The sequence below is a fragment of the Sparus aurata genome, chromosome 13, assembly GCF_900880675.1.
Source record: "Sparus aurata chromosome 13, fSpaAur1.1, whole genome shotgun sequence".
NCBI lineage: Eukaryota > Metazoa > Chordata > Actinopteri > Spariformes > Sparidae > Sparus > Sparus aurata.
In genome coordinates this window covers 13,528,511-13,550,425 of record NC_044199.1, presented here as the reverse complement: position 1 = coordinate 13,550,425, position 21,915 = coordinate 13,528,511, and the positions used below count along the sequence as shown (strand labels likewise).

Below are 21,915 nucleotides of genomic sequence, written 5' to 3'. Positions count from 1 at the left end.
TGTCTTCCCTCATTTCCCCGGCCCTCTTAGCCACTTCCTGTCAGTTGTCTGATGAAATGGGTGCTGTGTGCCCGCTGTCGGACACAGCGGGAGGTCGTGCGAATGCTCCCCCTCAGGGTGGCGTGTGGTTCGGTCCCTGCCTCTCGCCTTTCAGATCGATTTCTGTCTACAGTTCCTCTCGTCAGTCACCGTGGCTCTCTGCCCCGTCTGTGTCTGCCAGAGAGGAGATTATTAAAACCCCCCCTCCCCCAGAGAATAAGAAAATGCATTTTGGCTGTTTCATTCTCAGAGTTAGAATGAGATATTTTCTTTCCGCAGATGTATTAAAATGCTATATATTCCTGACAGGGACGAGGGATTTGACTTTACAACGCCTCCCGCACCAGCTGACAGCATATTTTGTGCACTGTACTGGGGTCAGATTGGGCTTTGTGCTCTTAACTCGTCATTATGACTGTTACGAATATCTTTCCTAAAATGGAAACGTTGGGGCTGCAGATTATCTTCAGATTATCAATCTGTTAATTATCTTCCTGATTACTCAAGCGGAATCAATAGAGACAATACAAGCAATGCCACCTGTGGGGAGATCTGTGGTGTGAGTGGGCCTCTTGCAGACATGTTACATCATCAGAGGTCTTCAGTCTAATTACTTGGTGATGATACATATACCCTTGGACAACAAAAAAGGGTAAAACTACCAAACATGAGTTTATTGATCAATTCACTCTATAATGGAGAAGTGAAAGCAAATAGAAATGGTGCCAGGCTGGTGCCAACTAATGGATTAATCCTTGCAAGCAATAATAAATACAGGGCAATTTCATCATACAGAAAAAACATACAGTATGTCAAACATTAGTTAATGTAGGTATATTGACTTCACTGTTCATTTGTGTGACATTACCGTCCTTTGCTGTTCCCCACAACATAAAACAACCAGTTCTTTGCAAATGAATGTCAAACCTATAGAGTTATATTGATCCTGGTCCCACCCCTGGGCAGTATGGATGTGATTTTGAAACAGTGATGTTGCAGCAGCGACAGACTGCTGTTGTGTCGGTCAGATTTAATTCCTTTGCTCCTTTTCTGTCCTCAGAGGCTCCGCATGTTTACAACAAACTGTCTGCCCTTTCTGCTCCCGTCTACTCTAATCTTGTATCAATACATCCATCTGTTACTCTGTCGGTCAGTCCGCCTGTTTTACAGCATCCTTCTGCCTGTCTGTTTGTCTGTCTCTCCGTCTGTCTGTGGCAAATGTCTCAGAGCAGCATGGCTGCAGCCCAGCTGCAGTAGATTCAGCACCGCGGACAGCTCCCCTGGGCTAATCTCCCCTGGCAGCGAGCAGCGAGCAGCGACAGCGCGTCCCTTTCAAAATGTGGTCTTTTCTCGAGGCAGGATAATGTTGACCTCACCACGTCCTCTGTGTAACTACTGTGATTCTATTGTGGCGCAGGAGATTAGTGGTTAAGTCTTTTTTCCTCTCTTGTTATTTCTTTTATTTTTCTGGCTATGTAGCTGTTGGATCGTTTAAGAGAGAAAGAGAGAAATATTTCTGTCTTATCAGAGAAAGACACACAATAGCTCAATTCAGTTATTATTAGTGTATTGTAATGATCAGTGACTGTCAGTTATTTTTTTGGATTGATTGGTTGTTTAGCCTATAAAATGTCCATTCGCAAATTTCCAAAACCAGTAGCAACATCTTCAAGTGTCCTGTTATGCCTAACCAACAGTCCAAAACCAAAAAAATATTCACTCTCAGATCTAAAGAAAAACAGCAAATCTTCATATTTGAGAAGCTTAAACCACCTAAAAAGGACCTGCAACTTAATTGTCTGTCGATCATCTCATCTATTAATTTGTCTCAGCTATGAATAAGCTCTCTGTTGCTTATTCTCTGGATGTAAACACATTGGCGTGTGCCTCCCTTCCCGTCTCTTGAGTGGCTGTCAGGAACTCCCATTTAGAAACGGGGATCTGACAGATGAGTCCTGAAATCTGACAGGGAGACAGAAATAGCCGATCTAAATGAGCAGAGCGAGCAGCGTTGTCACTGATCATTTGTTCCCCGGCAGCTGATCCACAGGAGCTGCTGACAGACGATTTGAAGACACAAAAAGTAAAGATTTTGCAGCGCTGTGGCTGCACAGAAGGGGGCGCCCGTGTCTGTGTGGAGCTGTGTAGTCCTTGAATAAGTTGATGTATGGATGCGTGCCCACGTGTTAAGTGAGAAAAGATAGTGTTCACCAATAAGGCGCGCGTTCATGTTGTTTCATTTACCGTCACAGCTTTTGGTCTCTCGCCACACGTGTCCCCCGATCAGCCACAGCTTCACAGTCATCCCTCGTGACAAAACACCAGAGATTCAAAACGTCTCAATCCATCTGCCTCTTGCGGTTTGAAGCCCCAGCGGGTTTCACATGTTGATTTTGGGAGCTTTTTACGTTGCAGAGAAAAGGTTCAGTGTCTTTTTTATTTTTTATTTTGCTTGTGTGAGTCAGAAGCTGATACGTATTTCTTTCTCTGTTCGATCCTCGGCTTAAAATCCAGTTTTTGAGAGAAACTGACCGCTAGCTCGTGTGTCGCTGTCGTGGTTCTAGTTATTACCTGTTTATATTTTGTAATTATGTCCTTCTGTGTCTTGTTGTCACGTTCTACATCACACCAGTGCTCCCAGTGTTCTGTTTCCCTTCAGTGTTGTTCCTACTGGTTCGTCATCCACGTGTGAGTCTTGTTTGCCCCGTGGTCCTGTGCCTGTTCCTCGACCCTCCTGATTTTTCCTTGCGTTCCTGATTTGTTCCTCGTGGTTGTTTGGTTTGTCCTAAGTTTTTTACTGCTCTGTAGTTTTTTTTATTCCTTGAACTTTCCTTAGCCTGTCTTTCGTGAAGTGTTTTTTTTGGGATTTTGGATTCCACATTGGACACAAGCTCATTAAATCTCCCTTTTTTGTTGTCTGCCTGCCTGCCTCTGCTTTTACTGGTGATACTGTAGTTGAACTGTTGCTGTGAGGGAATGGCTTCTGAAGCTCTCCTCATCGTGCCGTTGTTCAACAGCGCCACCGTGTGGCGAAAAGCCAGTGCCTGTTAGTTTGTGAGACACCTCTGCAGTGCTGTTGTGCAAACTCGCAGCACCCTCCCTGACAAAAAGCAGCTGATTTCCCGAACGTGCTTCGGATTTTTAGCTCAACGAGGCAGAGGAAGAGAAGGAGAGCGAACGAGGGGAAGGAAAGAAACACTGTAGGTGTCTGGTGATTGAACACAAGGTGGTGTCGCGAGAACACAAATGGGTTTATTGAGAAATAGTCATTTGTTGCATAAGATATTTTCTGGAGGACATGATGGACACATCTTTGGACAGTAATTTCTTCTTTGCACAAACCTCTTTTATGTAATAATCACTGTTGTTGTTACACGAGGATACATCAATCAAATATCCCGTTCTCCCCCTGTTTCGATCGCCATGATACAGCTGATGATAAACTAGCCTGTCAGTCATCATGTGAGCGGACAACGAGGGAGGACGATTTGGGGGTTTGTCAGGCATGTGAGATGTGACATAACAGATACATCTGTCAGCCCCTCTGCCCTTCTCCTGCAGCTCTGATTTCAGAATTTTGTTTTGCTCTAAACCAAAAAATCCACTTGAATATATAATCGATTATGGAGATTGAAATTCCTTTTAATCGTGACCCAGTCTTGGAGGCCCCAGTTCTTACTTTAATAAAGACGTGTGAGAGTTGATGGCAGGGCTATGAAACTTGCCAATTTTTCCACCCTCCTCTGCTCCTCTCCTCATCGTCTTGTTTCAGCCTCTCTCTCCTCTCCCCTGTTTGTTTCTTCCTGTCCTTGTTTCAGCAGCGCTGGTTGTTGTGTAACGGCGCTGGTTTTTCTCTGCGAGAGCCGAGCACCAGAGACATCAAAGCGGCTTGTTTTGTCGTTGGGCTCAGAGAAAGGGCTCAGAGCAGCAGTCAGGAATAGCTTTCCTCCTATATCGCGCATTTTCCCTCTCTGTCTGTCTGTTTGCTTCCTCTCTAACTCGGGGGATTTGGCGATCTCCCGACTGTTTCGTGTTCTCATCTCTTCTCACCTTTACCAGCTCCCCCCCTCCCGTTCCCCCCTCCATCACTCACCTGTCTTTTTCAGACAGCTCTTTTCCTTCTTCTCAGCACCGTCTTTTTCGACGGCACTCTCTCGTTGCTAACCGGGCCATGTGCCGCTCGTGTGTTCGTGTGTGTGTGTGTGTGTGTGTGTGTGTTTGTGTGTGGTTTTGTGTGAATGGCACAGTTCTGCTGAGCACCATAGTAGATGAAATATGAATGATGGTGCTCTCTATCACACTGTGCACATCGTGTAGTCAGTGTGGCATGCACCAGCCATGCACCAGTGCCTGCGGGGCATCGTCGCCATGGCAACCATACTTCTTCACACCCCTCTCAGGAGACGGTATGTGTTTGCGTGTTGCTCCATATTAGTTTACTCTCAGCTTAAAGGTGCCCTACATGAGGCCTGTTCCTGTTTTCTCCCCTCTCCATCCTCGTCACTCTCCCATACATTCTGCGCGCGTCCTTTCCACCCCGTTTCCCAGACATTTCCGGCGTGCTACAGTTTCTATCTCGGGATGAGCGGCTTCAAAAGGGCCCCATTCCAGTGACCTCCTCTCGGATGCAGCAGCAGCAGCAGGAGTCCTGGCCCGAGGATGAGGTCAGACTGCCTCAGAGCAGCAAACATACTCCCAGCTGCTCCCGTCTAACAAAAAAAAAATAAAAAATCAGGAACAGAGCTTTGAAGAGAGGACAAGCTTGTAACTGGTGAAATATGTCCTAAAAAATGTAAAAACAGGAGCAAAAATAAGTTATTATCATTCCATTAAACTGTCTGAAAAGAGAGCCTGAGAACATGTACAGGATGGAGCGCTATCACTGGCGCATTAATCGAGAAAACGACTTGGTTAGGTCGAGGAAAAAAGAAAATGATTTGGGCACATTAATTATGTAAGCGAAGTCACGTACACAAGTACCAGTATGCATGGGACAGTGTAGGGAGGAGAACAGGATGGATGGATGGCTCAAACACAGTGACCTTCACACAGGAGAACAGGGCATGTTTCATTTGTGACATCAAGTCATTTTATTCAAAACCATGTTTCCACAGTTCCTAAATATCTAATATAATATGATATGATATGATATGATTTATAGTATAGTATATTGTATTGTATTTTGATAGCAGATAGCTAGCTACTAGCTATCTTGGGGAATGCAGGGAGTACCAGTTAGCTAGCTCCTCATACCTAAGCAATTAATGTAGCAGCTAGCCTATAGTTGTTAGAATTAGTTAGTTATAGAATTACGATACTAAACTAGTACTACTATTGCAGTACGGTAGTTTCTCAGCACATCTCTGAACAATTGTTTTTGTTATTATCATCGATTAATATAGTTTCCTCTTTAAAATCCGCAAGGAATTATTATTTTCAGAGTCCAACGAGACATCTTTAGTGGATTCTTGGGGAGAGCCTGATTATCTGATAGCCAATTCAAGCTGAGGCCAAACACAGCTAGCAGCGGCGTTCGTCACAGTCTTTCAACACTTTACAGCGCAAAACAGACATGCGATCGTTATGCAACCGCACGCAAATGAAAAAAAAAAAAATAGCTGACACAAGGATGAAAATAATGTAAAAATAAATAAATAAAGCAAAATTAGAGGTGGGAGTGCGCACGGCTGTCTGTCAGCGCTGACACACTGGGGAAATGTTAACGGCAACCGGCGTCTGCATCACAGCCATCTCGTTAGGAAGTGGAGCCGCTCGCCCCTGAAATAATCACCAACGCCGCTATCAGGGGATATCAGGGAACAAAGCAATATGCACTCTGTTATGAAACAGGAATAGCGCTTCCCTCACACACACACGCACACACACACATACACAGGAGCCTCCTTCTGTGCCTGCGCCGAAACATGTGTTTTAATGTGATGTGTGGCCTAACGTACTCACACACACACACGCACACACACACACCACACAGAAGCCGAGCCTTGATTTGAAGAAGTTAAATGAAAATGATCCATACGCCACAGAGAATCTGTGACTCAGATTAAACTTGTTTTTCGTCCCCCCGTTGGCTTGTTCGGAGTCCGTGGGGGGTAGAAGCAAGATGACTCCCATCCCCGCTCACTCGCACATACACACACAGTTTTCGTCATTTTGTTGACAAGGCTGTTGTATCGGCTGTGACTTTCTTTTGGGGGTGTTGATTGGTGTCTAATAGGAATCTAAATGGATTCTTGGATGGTAATTGCCATGGAAATGCAATAAACAGTAGCTTTGTGTTTACGCGTTCACTCCAGGCGGTGCTCGACACGCATGCGGCCCAAATTGTAATAGCTCTTAATGGGTTTTTCGGGGGGGGAGATTTGTCATAGCGGATGAATGAGCCGTTGTCTTCCCGTAAATCCCCTTTCTGACTGTACCCTCGCCTATCGTGGAATATAATTTGGGATATTGATTGATTGCGACGTGATGGTTGGCCCTGTGGGGTGTAATTAAAGTCGCTTGAGTGAGTCATGCGGAGTTTAGATCAGATACGGAATTAGCTGTCGACTAAATCAAATAGAAAATAGCGAGTGGCGGCGTGTTTCCTGGCCCCGTTCGTCATAATAAAGGCCCCTGATGCAGAGCGAGGGCGAGTTTGCGGGCAAACCGAGTGACGTCTGTCTCGACTTGTGCAGACTTTTTGAGCGAGTCGACGTGTTAACCAGAAACCCCCGGACAAAATGATTAAAACCATCCACACATAAAACCCCTTTCTTCTTTTAATGATCCAGCTCCTGTTGTGGTGCATTCAGTGCCAGCTTTTTAAACCGTCCCTGTCACCGTGTAACTGGAGGATGGTATTATCTTCACAGCGTGAGTATGGAGTCTGTCAAAGAATGACAGCGACTCATCAGATGTAAACTTTAAACGCCAGCTCTCTGCTTCTCCCCTCTGCAGCCTTGCGCAAGCACTTTCTCGTCTTAGCTTGTGATTCTAGTTGTATCAGTTACTCATTACCATTCATAAGAAGCCAGTCTTCAGGGGAGAGACCTCCTTTGCTGCTCTGGATGCCCACTCCATGTGCCACGACGGATTAGTGAGTCAGCTAGGTGTCTTTATAGCCGCTGATAGACTGATTATCTGCAGAATCAACGCAGCGCCGAGGCTCAGGGACGTGTCAGGCATGCGCACTGGCACTCAGACACCGGCGAGCAGTAGCCAAGAAGTAATCTGCACACCACTTTCAGGGAAACTGTCTTTTCCATCAAGAAAGTCGAGGCAGCCCTGAAAAATGCATTCAGCCCCTAACATAAGAAACCTGTCATTACATTCCTGTAAGTATCCAGTTGACCTGGATAATGAAGAATATGGAAAAATAACCACTGATCTCATCGTCTTTGCTTCCAGGTCTCGTGTCTGCAAGACTTCTTTGGCGATGAGGACATTTTCGTGGCGTGCGGACCGGAGAAGTTCCGTTACCAAGACGACTTGATGCTGGATGAGAGCGGTGAGTCGACTAGCAGTCTTCCACACCGACACTTGGCGTTCTGACTCTTCAGCGAGCCCCCTCGTCTATTCCTCGCTAGCTTCCATCCCTTGCCTTCCTTGCGCCCAGCTGTGCTTTGGTGATTATTTACAAGTGTTAAAGGAGAACTTCGGTCGATTTAAACATGCAGCTTCATTGCTCAAGCTACCCTTGACTTGCGAGTACCGAAGACGCGAACAAATTTGGTCCAGCCATTACAGAGCTCCGTGAACGGAGATGTAGCATTGAACGCTAACTGCATGGGGTCAGAACTTCACGCTGTGTTTTAAGCATCTTAACATGCTCCACATCTCACACCAGAAGTTATGCAACATCAGCAGACACCTTAGCACACAGCACTGTAGCGTGTATGACTCAAACTGAATAAAAAAGTAGTTAAAATAGTGTGTTTGTGCAAGCAGCTACTTACCTGTTTGTTGACATCCGTGTGTTCCGGTAGCTAGACCAAACTAGTCAATCCGTCGAGCGTGCACTTACTCCCTCACTGGCGGAGACGGAAACGTATTCCAGCATTTTCGTGTGTATGTTCATAATGTACATGTCCATGTTACAACCTGTCATGAGCCATGAGCCTTACAATAGCCTGTTAAGCCTGTTAAGTGCACACTCGATGGATATGCTAGTTTGGTCTAGCTACCGGAAGACGCGGATGTCAACAAACAGGTAAGTAGCTCCTTGCACAAACACACTATTTTAACTACTTTTTTATTCATTTTGAGTCATACACGCTACAGTGCTGTGTGCTAAGGTGTCTGCTGATGTTGCATAACTTCTGGTGTGAGATGTGGAGCATGTTAAGATGCTTAAAACACAGCGTGAAGTTCTGACCCCATGCAGTTAGCGTTCAATGCTACATCTCCGTTCACGGAGCTCTGTAATGGCTGGACCAAATTTGTTCGCGTCTTTGGTACTCGCAAGTCAAGGGTAGCTTGAGCAATGAAGCTGCATGTTTAAATCGACCGAAGTTCTCCTTTAAGTTGTTGTGACACTTTATTCTAGATAGACTCCAAAAAAAGGGAGTCATTTGTTTAATTTTGTCAGATTGTCATTGCGGTGCACGGAAGAACATTTTGCATATTTTAAAAGTTAACCAATCAGGGCAAAAGAAACGTAAAACAGCAGACTTCTCCAAAGATTCATCTAATCTATAGTATCCCAACGTGTAATTTCTGTGGTTGACCCCAACTAAGATTTTTTGTCACATGTTTATGATATTAATTTCATTATTTAAATCTATGTATTTCCACTTCCCGTTTACAAGTTTCCACCCTGATGTAATCTTTAGGATTCTTGTGTTGCAAGTACTGTATTTTGCAGCCTCATCAATGCAGGAACTGGCCCCTCATTTTGTTCAATATACCTTCAAATTTGAGCAGAACACACTTGGAAATGTGTCTCACACTGGTGGACAAGTTAAACATTTTTTTTTTAACACATTGTAATATGCATTATGTATTTCTCTTATTCAGTCATTTTATTTCTTTACTTCTCTCATTTTTATTTAGGCATTTTATACTTCCCTACAGAAAATCCGTTTTCTGTCTTTCTCTGTGTTTTCCCCCCATTCATCATATCTTTTCAGTTTCACCGTCTTCTCTTTATATGACACATCTCCCTGGTTCAGGTGGCACAGGACTGTGTAGGCTGTCAGTTTCTTTTCACTTATCATCTCACTGCTTCCCTCTCACCTTCACTCCTCTCTCCTCTTGGAAGATCGGGTCCGCTGCACTCTCAAGCCATCGTCTAACCTATTACACTGCTGCTCCTCTTCTTCTTCTTCCTCCTCTCTGCCTGTCTCTCTGAGGCGGTCTGCTAAGGATACGTTCTGTCCTCACTTCACCCGTCCCTGTTCTCGCTGTCTGACTCCCTCTTCTGCATTGCCGTCTGAAGACTCCTGCCATTTAGCGCTCATCTGTATTCTCGCCCTATCGTCTCTCTTCCTGTCTCCTACATGAATGAGTGTGCACTGGCTTTTGTTCAGAGGTTTATTCAATTCATTTGTTCCCCCTGTATCCCCTCAGCCATTAAATAATACCCATCCCACCTGGGTCGCCAACCTCCTCCTCCTTCCCCCTTTTGTCTCTCTTTTTCCTTTTTCCCTCCTTTTCTTCCCCACTACTCTCCTTTCACTTGCAAAGTATGACGGCTAGATGCTTCTATTATACAGTTTCTCCTCTGTGACCTCCTCTTGTCTTGAGAAAATACTACAAAACAGCCTCCTACGTGCAACAAGGCGTATCTGAGGATTCATTAGTTACCGATGAGCTGTTTGTCATAGTAACCAGCCGTAAACAAAAAAATGAAGCACCTCTTATGTTCGGCAAGATAATCCCAAATAATGTCTCCCCCATCTGCGTTGCTGCAGCAGTGTGTGCGGTATAAATTTCATTCTCTGCACGCATGTGTGAAGATGAACACCCAAAAGAGTGCCGTAAGCGCTTCCACTGTTTCCCCTGCTGTTTGCATCTGTGTGCCTTCTGGAGTGTTTTAGGGCGTCTTTCAACTTCATGTCAGAATGAGTTATAATAAGGTCTTTCCATCTTAATGTGGTTGAGAAGTGATCTTAATTCCGTGGTGGCGAGTGGTGTGTCCTTTGTGGCACTCAGTATTCCCATAACCCATTGCAATCAATTGCACGCTGTCAGTTTTTTAAAGGGCTGCTCCAATTTTACACATTGAAGCGTGTTTACGTGTGTCAAGAATACCCCTGCATATGTGAAAAAAGTCGTATAAAGCCTTTTGTGTCTCCAGAGGATGCTGTTTGCATTGTGGGTACTGTTGGCGCCAATGAAAAGCCGAGTCTGACATCACAGAGCTAGCCGCGATGAAGGCCGACTGTTGCATCGCCTCACGTCTCCTCTGTCTCGGCAAAAAAAAGGGTTGCAATTGAGCACACATGAGCGATCACAGCTGACATACATTCTGCACTGAGAGGAATTCCTGACATACAAACCGTTGCTATGATTGAGAACCTTTTTCGACACCACTCTCGTTAACATAGCCACTTCTAATTGAGAATGTTTCAGAGAAAAGTTGCAGATGCACTGGCAAAGAGGCGGAGGAGAAGAAGAAGCTGTGCTAAATGGGAGAAATTAATGGTTGCGACGGACTCAAGGGACTTTATTTTTACTTTTCTGCTCTGTTCTGTGCCGATTCTACTTGCTGAATCGGCTAAAAGCCAACGGTGCGGGACTAAAGCCTCGGGACATTCACCGACGGTCCCGACAAAGCGGCCTTGAGACCTACTGTGCGTTCATTTGCTGTCAGAATTATCAGAAAAATGTTTGTCCCACTGGGAAACTCCATGTCAGTGCCCCCTTAACAACAACTTGAACACTATGAGTTGCATATTTTTTTTTTGGCATCTATGCTTCATGAAAGACTTCCGGACTCAGGAAATGTGTCCATCGGAAAAGCACGTGAATGCAGCGTAAAGTCTTGATGAGCAAAATGAGGCGTCTAGAATCATGAGGTAAACTGATACAGTTGGAGACCTCAGACAACTCCACTCTACTGATTTTATTACAACAGATATGGACGTCAGATTTAATTAAACTGCATGTAATTTTGGTCGAATTAGCATCAAATTTGCATCAGACCTAGCTTTTCATCTGAATAAGCTAAACACTGTGGCAATACTATAATTTTGGCTATGATCAGTGTTTTTTTCAAGTGTCTTTTCTTTCTTTTGATTAACTTTAAGATCATAACTTCTAGCCCTCACCAAAAGCAAAGCCTTCACCACTTAAAACCCTTACCTAAATGCTTAATCAGTTTTTCTCCCCTTGTATATACTGCATGTGCATAATTTGTTCACCATCCCAGAAGACAGAGAACACAATATGACACCTCCTCGTGCCCCGGGAGACAGAGAGCAGGAGGCAAAGGGCAGAAATAGACAGACGGGGGGGAAAGCAGAGCAACGAGCGAAGCAGACGCACCAGAGAGACGGTCGGAGTCGGAGCCGCAGACAGCTTCGCCTCCTCTCAGCATCACTATAATTATCGCCTCTGCCTCAGCTCTGGCACACTGTCATCATGTTAACACTCCACATTGTACATTAATCACTGGGCCACAACGACTGCCACACAAGCAAATAACACACACAAGCTCTTTCTACACACACATGACAGACTGTGCATAATTTCTGCTTCCCCCTGGTCTGAAGTGGTAATGAGCTATAATGGGGCCGGGTTAATGAACAGAAGAGGAGCAAAGTTTTGGGGACGAAGGGAGGCGGCGAGGGGTGTGCGCGCACCATTACATGGCTCATTGACCGTGGTCGCGTGTGTCTGTAAAAATATCAGACCTCCGTGAGTCTCAGCTGTCACTCCGGAAACAGCACAGTAATTGCGTTTGGAAAGCGAGCCCAGTTAAGGTCAGCGCTCGTTTTTGCAGGGGGGGACCTGAAGGTAAAACCAATTACAGCCACGTCGATACATTAGTGGCTTGGTGTTTTTTCTCGTGTCACCAAAGGTCAAAACCAATCAAAATATTAACAGTGGCCGGCCAGAAAAAATCCATTAATTTTGAATAGCAGTCTTAAAAAGCACTGATGTGTTGCTCAGTTCTTATTGTGTTAAAGCTTATTGTGTGTGTGTGTGTGTGTCACAAAATGCGATGCCATGTGTCACCCTCAGTTTTCAGCCTTTTGTGTGGCATGAGTGTAGTAGCTTCCAACCCGCTTTACATGCATCACTTCAGTTGCTTCCTCCTAGTCCAGTCGATCTGTGGTTTGATCGAGGGCCAACAGTAATTATTCAAGGTTTTACCTGATCCATCCAAATATATCATTACTTAGCGGGTTAAGGTTAATTAAGGGATTGAAATTTGTGAATATTAATAACTATTTCACTTTAAGTGATTGTGATGTTCAGCATATCCACAGCATCCCAACCCTTCATCGCCCCCACACTGTGATCCCCTGCATATAGCGGTGTAAATTAGAGATGCACGATCGATCGGCAAACGGTCGCAATCGGTTTTGATCGGAGTTCTCAAAATAGATCACATCAGGCCGATCAGATGACGTTTAAGTATAAAGACAGTGCATTACCGGATTCAGGGAGGGAATTTCATGGCCGCCGTTGCCCCGCACTTTGGCCTTGATGCCCCGTGAAAAAAAACTCATCATACGGCCACAGTGGCCTCTGTGCCCCTGGCCCGGTCAGCGTAGCGAGCTTGCCCTGAATTACAGCCACCTGAGTGCACAGTAGTCACTCACAGTAACTTCAGTGAGTCCGCGGTTCGCGCAGGTGGAGTCTCATCATCACGATGATCTCACGTGAAAGCCTCTCAAACAGCAGCAGCGTCTCAAAACAGAAGAACTAAACTTAGAGCACAGCGAGCGAGCGCAGCCGGTTTTGACATGATACGTAACTAACTTATGTGGTAGGATTTAGTCCGGTAAAGTTGGAAATATATTCACAGATTCGAACTTCCAGGATCAATAACTCATAAGTGCAACCTTGTTAAAACACAAACGACGGCTCTTTCCTACCGTACTACGATAGACAACGAGCTACAACCGTATTTTCATCAAAACGAGCGTCTGGACATTAACTCCTATACTTAACAAAAACTACTTTCTAATGTAACTTTAATTTTGGTTGGATTTTGGTATTGAAAAATGTTTTAATACACAATCCATGCCATGTTATGGTATCAGTCTGAAAGGTAAATCAAAACATTTTACTCAGTGGCCTTTGTGCCCTGTCATGTGACCTTGATGCCCCTGAAAAAAAAACTGAAGGCCAAATGGACTTGCCCCTAAAATGACAAAATTCCCACCCTGACTGCATGCATTCCCACTAGTAAGCTACAGTTGCTCTATGTAAGCTGAGTCCAAGTTGTCTCTAAGAGAGTCTCTAGAGTGTGAAATATTGCACATTGCCTCAGCCTGCAATAAAACGGTGGTCAATTCATGATACTTTCTTATCTCCTAATTTTTATACTTAATAATTCAATGTCAATGTTGTGTAAGAAGAATCATTAATTAAATATATTAAAGTTACACAAGACAATAATATAGAAGAATTAATGGATTTGACGCTGTGATCGGTGATCGGCAATATCGGGATCGGCAGATACTGCTTTTGGTGATCGGTGATCGGCCCCAAAAATCCTGATCGGTGCATCTCTACTGTAAATCAGCAGTTTCACGATGCAGTATTCATACTGATTCTTTGCGCTACGATCTGAGACAATACCATCCGCCCATTTAACACACATTCATTAGCAGAAGAAGGCACCTTTTTTTTTTTTGTACCTCTGGCCATAAAAAACAAAAACAAAAAAAACAACACCGAAATAATTGTAATTTGTCCTGGCCCTTTATTCATTTAGATTGCCTGGACTATTATGGATTAAGGATCTATAACACTATAATTCCTAGATTTGTCAACATGTTGACTTATTTTCTGAAATGTATCCACCTTATTCATAGCCCTATGATAGCATGTGCAAATTATGGGCGTGTATTCCAGCATTTTATGTCGTAACAAGACGCTAACCCTAATTTTTGAGTGACTTTATTGAGTTAATACTGCTATCGCTATAGTCATTGCACAGCCCACTTAGCTAACGGATGATACGCTGGAAGTACCACCCGTATTCGTTTCCCCAGGAAACTTTGAGACCTATGTTTGAAAGAATTTATGATTCCTGAACAGTGCCTGACATTTCCTGTCCGTCTTGTCTATGTGTGCGCAGAGTGTCGCCTGGTGAAGTCGGTAAACTACGGGAAGATGTCTGGCTCTCTGATCCGCGGCTCCCCCAGGACCGTCGTTCAATCACGACGCAGCAAGTCCCCTGCATCCGGTAAGCTCGTAAAAAAAAGTTCCGTCCTCTTTTTTTTTTTTTTTCTGCTCCTCTGTCTATGCACTCTGACACGGTGCTGTTGTCCCTTTAAGATGTCTGAGCGTGTGTTCGTGCATTACGAGTGTGTGCAAGTGTCTCAGACCTGACGGACGCAGCTGGGAGTTGTTTGTATCCTAATACTTCCTCCTCGTGATTGCTTAGTATTTTTCTAGCTCATTACTTAATCAGTGTCGCAGCAAATGAAAACAGTATGAATAAACACTGCAATGAAATCAGAGCTCTGCGGAGTGTCTGGCACTGTTTACTGTGCGCGCGCATGTGTGTGTGAGAGAGCTGTGTCTCGTTGCATGCAGAATATGAATTCGAATGAGAATGATTTCACAAGGGAGTGGAGGAAAAGAGAAGCAGGGATGAGAGAGGTAAAGAAGGGGTGGGGGGGGGGGAGCGGGAGAGAAGATGAGAGGGAGAGAAGAGGGTTGGTGACTCAATCCTGCAGCTCCCCACAAGCCGTTCCTCACCTGAAATACTAATGAAATGTAATGAAACGTGCCGAGGGCTCGCCCTGGCACCTGCCGCGCTGTTTGAGCCTGATAATGAATGCCTCAGAACAAAAATCCCCCCTTCTGATGCACAAAATTGTTTGCAGGTAAAAGTGGATTGTAGTTTGGAGCTTTACCAAACATCAGTTCATTCTCGTCCTGATTGCACGGTGTAAAAACGCCCAGCTGTGCAACGGCGCACTTGAGTTTTCATTCTTTTCCTGGCATTATATTGTAAATGTTCTATTTTTATTTGAGACCTGTTGGGTCAGGAGGGATGATTGGACGGGTGATGCAACACGCAGAAACTCCCCAACTGAGAAGCCGTTCCACCTGCTGCTGAAGCCAGACGGGCGTGCACGGACGCACTGTGCTGTTTGCTGTTTGTGTATTATTTACCGCGGAACAGGCGTGTGTTGCATTGGAGAGCAGAAAAAACAGCTGGTTGATTGTGCGTTTTTTTTTTTTCTCGAGCTGTGGAAAAGAAAAGGCAAGGCAGAGGGGAAAGGAAGAGGGAGGGAGAGGGAGAGAGAAACAGCTGAGGTGAAAGCAGAGAAAGTTCTGGTTGCTGCAAACTTTGGGAAAAAGGTTATGAGAGTGAGTCATACACTATCTGATCTCGTCTCGAGTGAAGGTGTATACTAATGTGTGTGTGTGTGCGCGTGTGTGTGTGAGAGAGAGAGAAAGAGAGAAAGAAAACAAGAGACCGAGACAGGAAGAAAAAAAAAAAACAGACTGACTCGTCTTGGTTGCCATGGAAACATGGCACAGTAGGAGCATGGAGCTACAGACACAATAGCCTGTGACAGCCATATAAGGCAGCGGCTTCCTGTGAGAGGGCCTGCAGTGGAGAAGGGAGCGGACTGACGCTCAGCCCTTCACTGGAACCCCTGAGTCAGAGTGTCCCCGACGTTCTTCACTTCGGAGAAATGTTCCTCTTCTGGCGCTGCTTCCGCTACTTAACATCGTCAAAAATGATGTTCCCCCTGCTCGCTGCATCCACTCCCTAAAACATCATTAGTGTGACCTGGAGAGTTTAGGGTGGAGCGGCGGAAGGAAATGAAAAGTAACCGACTGATCTGCTGTTTGACCCTGACGTTCGCAGCCGATGTTATCTTTTATTCAAGCTCACCATCAACCCTCATCCCCTGACGACAATTTGTCTACAAATTATGCTAATGGGCAGTCAACACAGCTGATACTGTGCGCTGCACGGCATGGCTTAGAGAGAGATGTCCACTGTGTGGTTATTCCACGTGTTCAGAAGAGGAGCTCATGTGCGGTCTCGCCACTGATAATGTCAAATGAAAAGATGGGGATCAGATCCAGCAGAATATCTCACAAAAATCTGATTAGAGAAATAAATTACATTCTCATAAATCCACTGTGTCACAATGGTTTTATGATTCCGTGTATGAAGGAGAGTTGTATTTTTTATATTTTTTTTATATATATGTTTATATACACATATATATATATATAAAGGCAAGTTTAATAATTAAGACTTAATATTGAGATGTGGTATGATGTGGTCTTCTACTAGACCTTGAGTTTTTTACTCTACAGTATCAAATCAGACTATTGCAGATTAAAGATGTATCACGCACAAATTCCAGACAGTGATGATGTTATCTTCTCAAAAGTGGAGATTTGCTGCTTTTCGCAGTTTTTATAGAATTGGTAATTTAGTATGTGTAGGTTTTGGACTGTTTGATGGACAAAAACAAGATCATCTTTGCATGTGTTTTTGCATACAGTGCTTCAGACGAACTGTTCCACTGGTAGCACTGGTCCTGCCATCTTTACTCTGCCGGTTGCACCAGCAAAATGAAGTGGTCACATGTTTTTCTTCAAATTTTTCTTTTTTTTTTACTTTATTAACAACACGGTAATATTGCATCAGTATTGCATATGATATTGCGTCCGAGGAAGTTTGAAAGCAAACCAAAACATTTCATCCATAGTGCAATATCCCGCAAGGTGTATTCACTTGAGAGAAGTGACATTAGACATGTTAGCAAAGCTTCCTCAGCTAACATCAGGTTAAGTTGCATGGAGTTATAAAAACGTCAACATTTAAACTGACGCCTACTTAAGTTTAACCAGTGCCTTTGTGGCTCTGCAGAACGGGCCACTCACGCGATTGTGACCATGTGCGACATATGCAACCATTTTGGTCCCAGATCTTTATCAGGTATTGTTGATTGTTTTTGCAGGCGTCCTCCTGTGTTAAACTCTGTGTCACTGGGTCCTCCTTGAGTATGCACATACACATCTCAGAAACAACCTGTCAAGGAAACCTTTTGACGGCAAATTCCTGTGCTAGAAAACCATTCTGACTGGTAAACATCTCAACCTGGCGTGGTTCATGCACGGCTCAGGACAGAAATTCTCTGCAGCGGGTCATTAAAAATCGGCCAGGACATTTCGGTGCGATCAGTGATATCGCTGAGGTGAGACTCACTCACCCGAGCTGCAATCTGGTCACCCTGCTGCTGCCTGGCAAGACATACAGAAGTGTGCGCTGCTGTACCACCGGACTACAGAGCACATTCTGTCCTCAGACTCCTTTCCAAAACTCCTTGAATTCATCCTCCACACTCTACCACGCATAATAGCTTTTTGGTTTTGTGACTTATTATTTATTCATTCATTTATATAATGTATTGTGTGAGTAACATAAAAGGACTATGGCTAACACTTTGTTGTAGAATGACTAATAACTTACTTCTTGTATCTTTTTCTGACAAAGAAGCTTGTATTACAGTCATGTCATGTGATATGTCTTTCACCTTAATGTTGGCTAATGGTTTAAGTCTTGATTGAAGACTTAGTTACTTAATTGATGACACTCCTGTCTAATTTTCAGCTAAAGACAGTGCTGTCTGGCTTGCATCTCTGTTTAAGTAGTATTAAATATGATAATAATGCCAGGCTTTTGGCCCATTAACTCTGCAGAATAATGCATTCAGATGAAAGCTGGTTAATAATTCAAAGTGTTACCCTATCACGGCATACGCTAGATATTTAATTGCAGCTACACTGAAAAACCTTTTTAATCTAAGATCTTAGCAATGAAATAAAAAAGAATGGACACCAGAAAGTCTATTTATTGATGTTTAGAAGCCAGCTCCTTTTTTTTTTTTTTTTTTTTAATCATTTCTCAGCCACACTTACAGAGAGCACAACAAAGAAGGCCATTAATTTGAAAGTGCGCTGTAGGTCTTCAGGTGTTCTGAAAGGCAGCCTTGAAGTCCCATATTCATTTTCCAGTCAGTCAGCGGCGGCATTAATAACGTTCCTTATCACATCTAATAATCTGGACCCAAAGAGCTGCGCAGAGGAGATGTGAAGCGTGAATTATGTGCGAGACAGTGAAAGAGAGAGGGACGGAGAGCACAACACATGTGCTGTCAAACACCACCTGGTGTCCCTCTGTGTGTGTGTGTGTGTGTGTGTGTGTCTGGCTGCTCCTCATCGTGTGTGTTTGAAGCTCAGACCTTGGCGCCACTGAGGAGCAGGTGTGTGTGTATGTGTGTGTGTGTGTGTGTGTGTTTGAGGGACGGACAAACAGGCCGGTGAGGCAGACGGACAGACAGCTGCATGAAAAGAAGACAAACAGAGGATCTCATACCGTGAGATTAAATGTAACATTACGTAACGCGTACAGTGCCTATAAAAAGTGTCGGTGATGTAATGTTTTATGATGGTGGATCAAAGATGAAACTGACTTTGATCGACGAAGGTGAAAATGGATCGCTCAAAACTGATATAAATCATGATAATGTAACAGCATAAGAAGTCACCACGGTGCAGCCGATTGATTATAGAAGTCATGTGATTTATTAGGCGGGACAGGGGATTTTGTCTTCGTCGTGTCTGTCTTCAGTGTGCAGATCTCTCTCAAAGATCTGCACATTTCTTCGCTCGTCATAATTTTACCATAGCTCCAAAAAAATTACATAATGACAGGGTTCTCCCCAGAAATTTTTTGTGTTGCGGCGCACCGTCTGTCTGGGGGGGGGCGACCGCTCGTCAACTTCAGTCCGGGGGGGGGGGGGGCGACACGGACGGACGGACAGACGGTCATCAACTACGTCAGCCGGGGGACGGACGGACGCTCATCGCCGTCAGCTGGGAGCTCCAAGCCGTCAATCGGGGAACGGACGGACGGACGCTCGTCACCGTCACGCGCGGAGTATAGCGGCGCTGACCTACCGGTATAGCGGCGTAGCGCCGCTATTCCACCGTCTGGGGAGAATCCTGCTTAGGCGGGAGGCAAAAATGCTTGGGCGCCGCGCCTAAGCCGTATAATGGCAGGGAAACCCCTGTAATGATATGAAAAGTGATATAATGCAAATTGTTGAATCCATAAACAGTATGGACGGTGAGCGGAGCTTCTGGATAGGAAAGGCAAAGCCATTTCCACTGCTACTGGCTTCCAAAGCAAGTCTGATTGTACGTAAGCTTATGAGAAAACAACCCTACTTCTTATTGGTTTATTAACTAAATAAACAGTTTCCTAATGAATTCATGTTCTCGATTGCTAGCTTAAAGTCTCCCTCAATACAGCGTGACTCTCATCTTGTAAATTATGCGCCTATTTAGAGCAATATGGACGATAAAGCAGGGTATGACTTAGGACGTGGTAGCACAGCTTGATCTTGGATTGATAGTCAGATAGGTATTCTGACTAGTTCCATCTTTTCCAAATATTGTCACCCTAAACAAAATGGTGACAGCTGTAATGCCAAACCAGAGGTTGTCCACGAACCGACGGGTGACACCATGTTGGGTTTACACTGGATTGAAACATTTCAACTAAAAACTAAGCACTGATTTGTTTTCCTGTGTCGTGCTGGGAATACTTCTCAACACTTACTGTATAATGGGGCTAAGCCAATCGACGATGCCATCGCCCATTGCTTTTGGCTGGCGGTCTTCAACTCCTGAACCGCGTGCCAGTTCAGTAGATTTAAGAACTGCAAAGTGGCCTGTCCCCTGAGAGTTGCTGTGAGGCATGTGGGAGAGGAAATTAAAATACGTTTGTCGCGGCTTGATGCACTATGGTTATGTCTCCATGTCCTGCTCAGGATTTTCTCATTAAACCAGGAGACCCCAAGACACTGTGTGACATCGGTGGCAGGATGTAGCTGATAGTGTGTTTGCTCTCAACCACGCTTCCTCAGTGTAGCTAGCCAGGTAACTGTGTTACAAGCTTCTGAGGCTGGACACAGCTCAGATATGGACACATGCGCATACTTTTTAAACCCGGCATGTGAGAGCTGATGTAATTCCCTTCGCTGGTGACGGTAGAGAGTTCTCTCACCCGAGTGAGGTCAGAGCGACGGCAGTGACTACAGTGGTGCGATAATGAGCAAATCATGTCATGCCACCTTCCTGTGGACATTATCATATGCCAGTTCACTGGAAATCGCCCAGCCCCACTGTATAATATGGGTGTGTAAAATCCGATACGGAAAAAAGGGTGTAAAATGAAACATTTCTATCGCAAAATGTGGACAAAAGTCAAAAAGCAGTCAGTGCCACTTGGAATGAAAAGGACTGTGAAAGTTTTCTTTGTGCGATTTTCTCTCCTCAGCTTCGCTTTGTCAGACTAAATAAACACATTGTCTCGTCCCCGTCAAGAACACGAGCCTTCTGAGAAATAGAATGGATCAATTGAGAAGTGCAGTAGTAACAAACAACTGATCGGACTGCTTCCCGGCACAGATGGAATAAAACTCTCCCACCTTGTTCCCATTGAAACACATCAAAGCAGAGACTTATGTCTCACTTGCATTTTTGGTTGGTGAATCACACTATGTCTAATGTAGTCGATGAATCACTAGTCTTTATCTAATGCTCGCCTCTCATTACTAGGGAAGACAAGGCAGGTTTATTTATATAGCACCATTCAGACACAGGGATTGTTTCACGCATAAGAAACATTGGAATTAAGGCGTGCAGTAATCAAGTAACTTGGATATAAACGAGGCGCGTGTTTGTGCGAACTTCAACTGATTACAAGCTGTTGACTTTTTTATGATCGACCTTTCATGGTCACTGATTAAATGTCAGTGTTATTTTGCAAATTCAAGGTTGATCTCGCCATGTTGAGAGAAACACCAGGTCTCCACACTCATGTCGTGGAGGGTCTGACGTGGAGTTACGCTCTCTCTCTCTCCTTTTTTTTAGTGCGTCGGTGTGGGCAGGTTGTTGCGCATCGGCCTGACATTGTCATCACTCGAGCCCCTCTCCATGATGATCTCACAGCCCCAGCTGAGTGCCTATACACAAGCGCACCCAAAATAATGTGAGAAAACAATTTGCACTCAGACATAGTTTCTCCCCCTGTCTCGCCATCTGCCTCTCCGCTCGCATCTGATGCCTCATGTCAGCTAAAATTAACGGGAGAACTGCAGACGGTGTCATCGAGCATCACTTCTGATACTTCAGGGTCTCACCTTTCCCTCGCTGTCATGAGCAAAACCCCGCATGACGGGGAGAGGCTTGGTGTGCCGGGCGGCCGACCCACATACAAATCCAGTCCAGCCTCCAGAGGATCTAGCTGCCGGCTGTGACACTCTGAACTGTGATCTCACGAGCTCTGCAGCCCTCACCACTGTTCCCGCTTTCGAAAATCATGGGTGAAAGGGTACAAATGTGCCTTCTGAAAAAGAACAGAGTGTAACAAATAACAGAGGCTGCGAGGAAAAACAAATGTATTTATATTTTGTACTAGAGGCAGGATAATGACATGCCGCCGGGCGGCATTGTGTTTATGAAACGGCGTTGTATTGACACTCTTGTGTTCTTTCAACACTCAGAAAGTTGTGGTGTTTTGATTTTGTTTTGACTATTTTCTCAGCGCAATTATACAAAAAACATGTTTCCTAAAGAGACGGCTCTGATTTTGTGTGCCAAAATTCCCCAGAATACATTTCGGTTGCTCTCATAGAACATGCACAA

General features: G+C 44.6%; 1 protein-coding gene across 7 annotated transcripts in view; it reads left to right on the top strand.

The window, feature by feature from the left end:
* LOC115593775 (serine/threonine-protein kinase DCLK1-like) overlaps nucleotides 1-21,915 on the top strand; it is a 57,863-nt gene that overhangs the window by 10,777 nt on the left and 25,171 nt on the right. For all 7 annotated transcript variants that reach the window (XM_030437433.1, XM_030437432.1, XM_030437430.1 and 4 more), the window contains 2 exons: nucleotides 7,447-7,546; nucleotides 14,297-14,404. In XM_030437433.1, coding sequence (XP_030293293.1) covers nucleotides 7,447-7,546; nucleotides 14,297-14,404 — 208 coding nt within the window. The remainder of the gene's footprint in view (nucleotides 1-7,446; nucleotides 7,547-14,296; nucleotides 14,405-21,915) is intronic.